Source organism: Mytilus trossulus, chromosome 1, assembly GCF_036588685.1.
Source record: "Mytilus trossulus isolate FHL-02 chromosome 1, PNRI_Mtr1.1.1.hap1, whole genome shotgun sequence".
Lineage (NCBI taxonomy): Eukaryota > Metazoa > Mollusca > Bivalvia > Mytilida > Mytilidae > Mytilus > Mytilus trossulus.
Genome location: NC_086373.1, coordinates 91,862,400 through 91,872,998, shown reverse-complemented (window position 1 = coordinate 91,872,998; position 10,599 = coordinate 91,862,400). Strand labels below are relative to the sequence as shown.

General features: G+C 30.2%; 1 protein-coding gene across 1 annotated transcript; it reads right to left on the bottom strand.

The window, feature by feature from the left end:
- Positions 1 to 5,535: 5,535 nt before the first annotated feature.
- On the bottom strand, positions 5,536 to 9,973 carry LOC134690600 (protein rolling stone-like). The gene is made up of 4 exons (XM_063550563.1): positions 9,775 to 9,973; positions 8,665 to 8,905; positions 7,733 to 7,843; positions 5,536 to 6,495 (listed from the first exon to the last, which is right to left on the bottom strand). The coding sequence occupies exons 1-4, from the start codon at positions 9,862 to 9,864 to the stop codon at positions 6,104 to 6,106; spliced, it is 834 nt and encodes a 277-aa protein (XP_063406633.1). The 5' UTR covers positions 9,865 to 9,973; the 3' UTR covers positions 5,536 to 6,103.
- Between the last annotated feature and the right edge of the window lie 626 nt (positions 9,974 to 10,599).

Below are 10,599 nucleotides of genomic sequence, written 5' to 3'. Positions count from 1 at the left end.
AAAATAGCTTTACCCTTCAGTCACAGAAGTGCTTTCACCAAATTTAGATTTGGTGTTGCTCCCCTAAGAATTGAAACAGGGAGATATGAAAATATTGTTTTAGAAAATAGAGTGTGCCATATATGTGACGTTTTTATGAAGATGAAGCACATGTTTTATTATTAAAGATGTCCTCTTTATGACGATTTTAGAAACCATTTATATTATGTTGCTGAAACTTTTAATGATAATTTTAATGCTTTAGATGATAATCAAAAGTTAGTGTTTTTCAGATGTAAATATACTAGTCAACAAAAGAAACGATACAAGACTTTTTTTTCAAATTAAAGATAAAGTTTTCCGTGTATAGTACCAATATTGAAGGTAGGTATATATCTTTATTTACCAAAGTCATAACAACTATAGGCATACAACATATAAACTACACAAGTATACATAGATAGCAGAAGGTAATGTGTTTAACAAATTACATCATGTTAGATCTTAATTTGTGTGCACGAAATATAAATTTACCTAAATTACATAATTCTTTAAGATTATTAGAACTCATTAATTGTATATATTTATACATAGAAGGTTTTCTCCAATAATATGGTTTTATAAAATAAGAGTAGGACATTTTAAAATAAAATGCATCTCATCTTCAATGTCGTTTTTACAAAAACTACATTGTCTATTACTTCTTGGAATTGCAGAATAGCGACCACATTCCATAGCTAAATCATGACTACTAAGTCTTATTTTGGTAATACATGTCTTATAAATAACTGGTATTGGTTTACATAAATAATATTGTAAACAAAAATTTTGAACCATATATCTATAACTTGTACATTTAACTAAATTAATCATTTGGCTGTCAAAATCTTGCTTCAGGCAATCAAACAGGCGTTGTTTAATTATCAAGTAAAAACTACTGGAGAGCTTACAATCTAAAAATAAACCTTGATTATACCAAATATCACCTAACCCTATACTGAGCAACTCATTTTTAATAAAATACAACCAATTTGTCTTATTATTTGGACATTTTTGTAAATCGTCATATAAAAAACAGTAACAGTTTTTCAAAATACAGTTTGTAGTACATAACAGCTTAAACCAGTATTTAAAAATTCGACATTTTCTGGTGTGCAATAATGGTAATTTACCTAGCTCATAGTAGACCATGACATTACTAGTAGAGCTTTTTACTTTCATAATATTTTTACAATAGCCCAGATGTATCCTTTCTATAGCTGGTGCCTTGTGAGCACCCCAAATTTCACAACCATAACAAAGTACACTGTTTATATAAGTATCAAAAAGTGAAAGTAAAGTTACAAAATTCAAATAGATATCTTTTATATTTCTCCATAAGGCAAACACATCTTTTCTACCCTGTTCTGAGAGTTTCTGCTGTAACACATTATATTTACCATTAAAATTTAACAAAATACCAAGATAACTAAACTTATCTAAAACTTCTATTTCCTGGTTATTATAATATCATTTTTCATTGCCATGTATTTTTCCGCCCTTTCTAAATACAACAATTTTCGTTTTTGCTATATTCACACTAAGTGACATGATTTGGAAGTATAATCATACAAAGTATCAAGTAATGTTTGTAATCCAGATACAGTTTCCATATCGTCAGCGTACATTAGTAAAAATAAATTTAGTTCCTTCAACTCATAAGGAATAGAGTCACTATCTATAAAAGCCATTTCACAATCATTGACACACATAGAAAAAAATATCGGTGATAATACTTCACCTTGCATCAAACCTACTTCAGTAGTAAAATAATCAGAATTGAACCCATCAACACTTACACAAGAAGTGACATTAGAATACATAGCTTTGGTAACCATTACAAAATTACCTTGTATACCATTTTTTGATAGTTTATACCATAACATATATCTTTGAACAGTGTCAAAAGTTATACTTAATCATTATGAAAATATAAATCCGTTTAAAAAACATTTTTTTTTGATTCGTGATGTTTTTTGGCAATTTTTTTTTACAAAATTTACATAAAACGACAATTTTAAAAACAGAAGTTCCAACTAATGATGACAACCTCTCATTTGAAGGTAAAGACAATGTTTGCCATTAATTTGTTTTAAAAAAATCATACAGTTTCTTCGTTTATTTGTTTAGCAAAGTTCGGCCCCACGAGAAATCGTTAAAATGTATACATTATCAACTGATTTACCATAGACAGTATGTGTAAAGTGATATTAAAAAAGCGGTAACAATCTTAAAACTTATCCGAAAGGCTCCAAATTTACTGTGTGATGTTTTAATATGTAAATAGATATAGGAAGATGTGGTGTGAGTGCCAATGAGACAACTCTCCATCCAAATAACAATTTAAAAATTAAACCATTATATGTTAAAGTACGGCCTTCAACACGGAGCCTTGGCTCACACCGAACAACAAGCTATAAAGGGCCCCAAAATTACTAGTGTAAAACCATTCAAACGGGAAAACCAACGGTCTAATCTATATAAACAAAACGAGAAACGAGAAACACGCATATATTACATAAACAAACGACAACTACTGTACATCAGATTCCTGACTTAGGACAGGTGCAAATATTTGCAGCGGGATTAAACGTTTTAATGGATCCAAACCTTCTCCCTTTTTCTGAAACAATAGCATAACATCACAACATAGAAAAACATACGATAAAATATCAATTGGCAGACTTAACTCAATCAAAAAACGTATGATTACACAATGAACGAATAAATTTGATCTGCGATATCTGAATACAAATGCACAGTTAATTAAATATAGCATTGATTTGAGATTTCAAAAAACACTTTTTTTCCAAAATTTGAAAGAAAACAATATTTCAACCAATTATTTACAACAGGAACATAACTTGATTAGCATATTGAATACTTTTAAACAAATTTGAAAAATTATTTAGTACTTAGAAAATTTTGTGTCGATTTTTTATTCAACTTTCTGCAAAACTAATTTGCACCCTATATGTTCGTTTACAAAGAATTTAGATACTTTCCGACAAGTTTTGATTTTCATTATCACATGTGCATACATTGCAAATGAAAGCTTTTTAAAATAGTGTATCTCATTTTGTTTTATATTTAATAATTTTGGATAATTTTTATTTCAAAGTCGTGTATTGTTTCTTTTGTTGACTAGTATATGATACGTGTGTGTGCCAAAACCTGTCATTTGATTTTAAAAAGACGTCGAAATTTTTAATATTGTAAATAGTACTTTATTTCATATTGTGTATTATGTCTATGTATTTTCATAGTCTCTTATAATTCTGTATAGAATGGCTCTCATTTTATTTAGTGTTATTTTACAATATATAAAGATTGATTGTACTTGTTGAGAGATGAGACTTTAATAAAACATTGAATTGTGGAAATAGAAGGAATATTGATTTTTAAAAAGTGGGATAAGGAGGAAGACACCAACAAATCAAGTATTTTACGGCCAATAAAGTCAAATTCAAAGTTCACATCGGAATGTCATGGTGATATGCGACACTTCGTCTGATGGTAATATACCTTCATACCAAAATGTTATATGCAAAAGTCGAAAGATGAAAGTTCATGTTGTATATTTAAGATATTTAAAAAAATATCCCACTGAAAAAAACTCAAAATGTTGATTTTTACTTCTACAGACAAGTTAATAACAATAATAATAACAATTAAAAACCAATTGTTCAGAGAACAATTGAAGGTCTTTCCACTAGTAAAGAACTATTTTGATATTGATATAGGAAAAATCAGTTAATAATGTTAGTTCCTATGGCTTTATGATGTATTTATATGAATTTAAAGCAAAGGTCAAAATCTAGAACGTCCTATTAACCTATGACCTTGACCTCAATTTCAAGGTCACAAACCAGGGAACTCAAATCAAAAGACTATAGGTCTTATTTATAGTTGGTTAATGAGTTATATCACCATACGCATATTTTTTAATACAAGAGGGGAGAAAACTCCCTTTTACGTTCAATGTACCCTTGCAATCAAAATTTACGTGTAACGCCATGTCGCAACAAACAATTTAGGTAAAATAATTTGTCGTTATCTTATACAGTTTCTGGAAATAAGAGATAATAAGCCAATTTCAAAAATTAGAATATGACCTTGACCTTTGACCTTGACCTTATTTTCATTTTTTTTTGGACCAAGGACTTCAAATCAAAAGATCCTAGGTCTCTAGCACTTATGGTTTACAAGATAGAAATGCATATCACTTATATCAAATGCATAAGGGGAAATTACTCTCATATGGAGCTCTCATATCGCTTCAGTCAAAATAGGATAAATCACGCGAAGGATATAACTAGCATTTTTGTAAAATAAATTTGTCATAATATTTTATGGTTGCGAATGAGTTGCGCTCACAAGGAAAACAGTGTTTGGGGAGATAACTCCTACAAAGAAAAGTATTCGTTTATGCAGGGTAAATTTCAAAAGCGCATAAACTGTTCGATATTATATACCAAAATACCTAAGTGACATATTGCGAAACAAATGTTTATCGCAAGAACAAAATTAGGCGGAAGAAAAAAAAAATAAATTCAAAGAACAATTGATGGTCTTTCCGCCAATAAGTATCTATTTTCATATGAAAATACATATTAAAATTCAGTTGAAAATGTCAGTTCCTATGGCTTAATGATGTATAAATATGAATTTCAAGCAAAGGTCAAAATCTAGAACGTCCAATTAACCTATGACCTTGACCTCAATTTTAAGGTCATGAACCAAGGATTCCATGTCAAAAGACCCTAGGTCTGTATTATGTATGGTTCATGAGTAATATCCCTTTACGCATAATTCTAAATATAAAAGGGGCAAAAACTCCCATTTATTGTCTACGCACCCTTCCAATCAAAATTTTGAAGTTACGACATGTCGCAACTAACAATTTAGTAAAAATAATTTGCCGAAATCTTATAAAGTTAATGAAAAAGAGTGAAAATAAGCCAAAATCAAAATTTTGAATTTGACCTTGACCTTTGACCTTGACCTTATTTTCATTGTTTTGGACCAAGGACCTCAAATCAAAAGATCCTAGGTCTCTAGCACTAATGGTTTACAAGATAGAAATGCATATCACTTATAACAAATGCATAAGGGGAAATAACTCTCATATGGAGCGTTCATATCGCTTCGGTCAAAATAGGACAAATCATGCGAAGGATATAACGAGCAATTTTGTAAAATAAATTTGTCATAATATTTTACGGTTGCGAAGGAGTTGCGCTAACAAGGAAAACAGTGTTTGGGTAGATAACTCCAACAAAGAAAAGTATTTGTTACGCAGGGTAAATTTCAAAAGCGCATAAACTGTTCGATATCATATACCAAATATCTAAGCGACATGTTGCGAAACAAATATTTATCGCAAGAACAAAATTAGGCAGGAGAAAAAAAAAAAAAAAAAAAATAATCAGAAGAAAAACAATAGGTCTTTCCACAGAAAAGTGGAAAGACCTAATAATACTATTTATTTATTCAGGCATAGGCAAGATATATAATTACATAATACAAACTTAAAATAAACCTTCTACTTGACACCTTTGTTATATGTCGACAGCCAAAAGAATCTATAATGCTACAAACAAATGATGAGAACATTACGCTTTAGAAAAAATCTTGTTGTTTTAATATAAAAACACTCAGGTATATTTTACCATGAACACATTCTGATATTCGTGGTCGACATCAGGGTCGGATCCAACCATTTTAAAAGGAGGATTCCAAACCCATTAAAAAAAGGGGGGGACTGAGGTCCAACGAAATGTCCCCATTCAAATGCATTGCTCGTCCAAAAAAAGGCGTACAACCCCTGGACCAACCCCTGGATCCGCCACTGGACATTCATCTAAATCAGGAACATATATACTGTTCCCCAAGTTAAATGTTTGCAAATACACAATATGTTGGTTCAGAAATATGAATGAAAGAATATAAAAATAAATAGTATACAACACAATTTGACATTAATTTTAATGGATCTGCGCTCTCATAAGATATGAAATAAAAGTGTTAAAATAATAAAATACTAAACTAGCATAGATGAGTTGAAATGCTGATACATTCATCACTAGTAAGATGACACACCCCTTTCTCCAGATCTGATTGCGGTTTCTTCATTATAACAATGCACTATATTCAGTTTAGCGCAACATTTGTCGTGGATAAATATGCGTAGCTGATACATAGCAAAGAAAGCTATGTGAACAACAGGAACACCAATAAATGTGAGAGCTACGACATATATGATAGTCGTTCCAGCTTGGTCCCAGTCTAAAACCGAATAAATTGCTGCTCCATCTCCGCCAACTTGATAAATCACGGAAAATATTACATAAATAACACCGATTACTAGCGGATATATAACATGTAATAATCGAACAGGTTTGGCACAGACAAAATGATTCAACAGAACATACACTGAGTTAATGGCGTGCTTTTCTATACTAGTTGGGTCACCACCTGAAAAAAAAGAGATTTTCAATACTAATTCTTTTTTGATATTTCTAATCCGAAATCAAAACTCGAATTGACTTTTAAAAATAAGTCATAAATAAAATCAAGCCTTTTTTTTAACAAAAAAAAAAGCAACATTATTTTCTGGAAGTTAATTTATTACGTTATTGTTTCTTTTTATCGATTTTTTTTAATAATGATCCGCGATTAAAGATAATTTCTCGATCACACGCGGATATTTACTCTTCACAGATAACCTGTATGTTGTGTTTGTTACGTAACAAAATAAATTACTATAATTTGTTTAACTTCTTATGTCCTTTCAACCTGTATAAATCTTATTGATTTTTCTTACATATCTAAATGATTTAATTTAGATCTTTTGGATAATCGATAATGTTATCGTAACTTTTTTGTTATACTTGTTCTAATTCTTAAGCAATAATGTCATAATTGTTTCCCTATTTGACTGGTCTAGACTTTAATTTGTTTCTTAACCTTTTAACCTCTCTCTGTTTTGACTATTTTAATGACTGTCCAAGAACATTTACTGTACATAACACTGGCTATCTTTGTATATTTGGTTTTTTTTCCGGTTTCCCTTCTCGGTTGTACTAATGGAGCTATATATGCCATTTATAATTTTAGATGACCCTTAGCTAGTCAGATGCAAGAATTATATATGCTATTCATATCTTAAGATTATATATGCAGTGTCGTTGGGTAACTTATTCTAATTTCATGTTTGTCTGATATTTTCAACTGAACATCTGTAAATATATTCACTTTTTTTGGTTTACTGTTTTTCTCATTTGCCTTACGAATCAGGGATTTCCAATTGCTGTAGAAGCTTGTCTATTGTAGTTGAAATTAAACTCATCATAGATACCAGGACTAAATTGTGTATATATACGACAGACGCGCGTTTCGTCTACAAAAGACTCATCAGTGACGCTCGAATCCAAAAAGTTAAAAAGGCCAAATAAACTACGAAGTTGAAGAGCATTGAGGACCCAAATACCTAAAAGTTGAAAACTAATTGTGGACCGCAGGATATCTCTATTGATTTGTTTTTGTTGTTTGGTTGCTCTGTCATTGATATTCAACCTCCATCTTTTTTTTACAAAAGCAGCTTATAGGACTATTTTACCGATATATTGTTAAAGTTTTTGTATATATAGAACCATTTTCATAACAGCGTGGACAACCATAATACTTGACTTGGTAATAAATCTTTACTTACTTGGTGTCAGTAAGCCATAGAATGCTATAGTTATCAAGACACTTATACTGTTATTGATCTCAAACAATATCCAAAGTAGTTTTATATACCATGGCATTTGATCTTTATTATCTGAAAAAAAATATTTTCAACATAGGAGTTAAAGACTGGTATTTTATATCGATCTGTAGAATCATGTTAGAGGACAAAATGTGAGATAGATTGACGAATTGAATTGATTACGATAATAAACTATGGTTATAACTATCGAATGGCTGGGAAGCTGCACTAATGATCAAAATAACTTCTCTGTAACAGCAAATCAAAATATTTCAAACTATAAGGTACACAATGGAATTATCTAACAAATATCCATTCAAAGACATTTGGAATCCTGTTAGTTGTTCCTATTCTCTTATGGGAGTCCCTGTTTTTGTATCAAGTAATCCCAATACAAATTTGAACAATAAAAAAAAGAGATAAAGTCTGGCGTAAATTATTTATAAATGCTTTAAATTGTATAATCGAATAACTTGTTTAAGATGAGTTCATGATATAAATTGTGGACGGAGGAACGAATGAATTTTTAAACGACCATTGAAATATCTACCACATAAGTTATTGGACATTCTCTGATTTAGTATAAGCTATTTTGTTTTGTGTCCCCATAGAAAAATATGGAATTTGGAAAAGTGGAGTTTAAAGTATTCATTTAAAAAAACTCCATTCCCATTTGTAACGTTTTTCGCATGTATACATCAATATAACTGATTAATCGAGGAAATTCAAACAATTTGAATTTTATTTTGCAATAATGCATATAAAAAGCAGAATCCTGTTTTCCTTTCTGTGAGTGTTTTAATTCGTATTAAATGGTGTCACACTATTTCCCTACATATTTTATTCGGTTTTATATGATTATTATAATAATTACAACAGCAATAAAAACCTACCTGACTTGGGAGATAAATGTACAATATCAGATCTCCTCACATGGACATATAAAGTAACAATAAAATCCACAAGATTATGAAATCCCACCAGTATATAACCCCAGTTTGTCAAATATATGAAGTAATATGGATCACCGTCTCCTCCATTTTTGTATGCATTGTACGGATCAAGAGAAAACCATACAATATGCCATACTAACCAAAATCCACTCCATATAGGATATAAGATCCCAGGACCACACTATCACAAAAAGATAAAGAAGAAATATACATATATTGCATAAATCATAAATTTTAGCACTGGTGTATATACAATTGTAGTTTATCATCTTCCGTAATATTCTTTAATTTGGCCCCTGAAATATATCTTTGGTAGCCAAGGCTTGCCATCCAGTCCCCTCCACACTTAAATCGAAAATGTTTAGCATAAAAAAGGTGTTTTACACATAAGATTAGTAAAATTTTATATCATCAACATTAAACGAAAATGCTAGTGATAAGAGTAATGCTCATTTTGAATAATATTGGAAGTCAGTGCAATGATTTAAGGTTTGCAAGTCTTTAAACCACTATGTTCAATTTATAAAATGGAAACTTGTAACTATGTGACCATGACTGGCTCGTAGAAAGAAAACTACCATGAGGTTTTTGTGTCTTGCATTTAGATGCATCTTAATGATTCAAGTTCTCAAAATGATGCAAGATCTCTCGAAATGAAAATCTATAAGAACAAAGGTCTGTCCATAGAAGAAGTCTGTAAGAGAATGTACAAGAAGAAAACATGGCTTTTATTCTGTATGGGATCTTGATAACGAAGTGCGAAGTCACAAGAAACATGCAACAGGAGTAAAACCGAAGTAATAGAGACGAATGAAACAGATACAGTAGATGTTTGGGTTCGTTGATTATGTGACTGAAAAAAAAAAACGAATTTCTTTTTGCGGATTTAAATTAAAAAAAAAATATATTCAGGTCAATTTTCTAGTTTCAATATTATTCTATTTTGGCATAATCTATATCATTTAATAATGCACGATGATAACTAAAAAGAAGCGTTTGCATTGAAGAACATGATATATAAATACATAAAATAGAAAAGTAACTTCATACCTCTGTCAGAACAAACAGTTTAGGGGAATCATGATCAAATACAAAATTGCTAAATTGAAATTCCTTCTTCAGATCATCACATCGTCTCATGTTACTGAATAACCAAAACTGTAAAATACATGAACTTATGTTCTTGTAAGGGTTATAAAACGACTTTTTGATAATGGTCAGGAATTTAAATGGACAACGAAGGGTTCTACACAACGAATTAGTCGATCTTAATCCAATTTCAATCTACATAAAGTAATGAACTATCCAATCACACCGATCGATACTCTGGTCAATAATATTTAACAAGATGGACTTTAAAGTTATTTTTATCTTCCTGAAGACAATAAAAAAATTTAAAAATAGAAACCGTTCTCTCTAACTCAGTTTGGATAAAAAAAAATCAAACTTGTGACAGCAATTTAATGTTGGCTAAAAGCGTACTTACCAGTTGTGTATAGTAATACACTATTGGATACCGGTATACTGATAATTCATTTTTAACAATATGGACAATACAGTTATCTTCCTATAGACAAAAACTGATTTAAAAAAGAACGTACTCTCTATAACTTAGTTTTGCCATGAAGATAAAAAAAATCAAACTAGGTAACAGAAATTTCATGTTTTCAAAAAGTGTACTTTCAACTTGTGTATCCTAGTTGTATTTAGTTGTCCTCTGCATTTATGTTTCAATTACATCGGATTTAAAAAAAAGAAGATTAATTATTACGTTGTTACACACTTTTCGGCGGTGAAGGATTTTAAAACACTTGTTTTTGTTTAAAGATAACAATGTAAAACACCCAAACGTCAAATTACGTTGTTTTTTTAAAT

Bases quoted from the DNA above. Each gene is read 5' to 3' on its own strand.
- LOC134690600 (XM_063550563.1), bottom strand. From the start codon at position 9,864: ATGAGACGATGTGATGATCTGAAGAAGGAATTTCAATTTAGCAATTTT. The intron at 7,844-8,664 runs GTAGGTTTTTAT...ATTTTTTTTCAG, and splicing joins ACATTTATCTCCCAAGTCAG to ATAATAAAGATCAAATGCCA. The intron at 6,496-7,732 runs GTAAGTAAAGAT...CTTTTTTTTCAG, and splicing joins CTATGGCTTACTGACACCAA to GTGGTGACCCAACTAGTATA.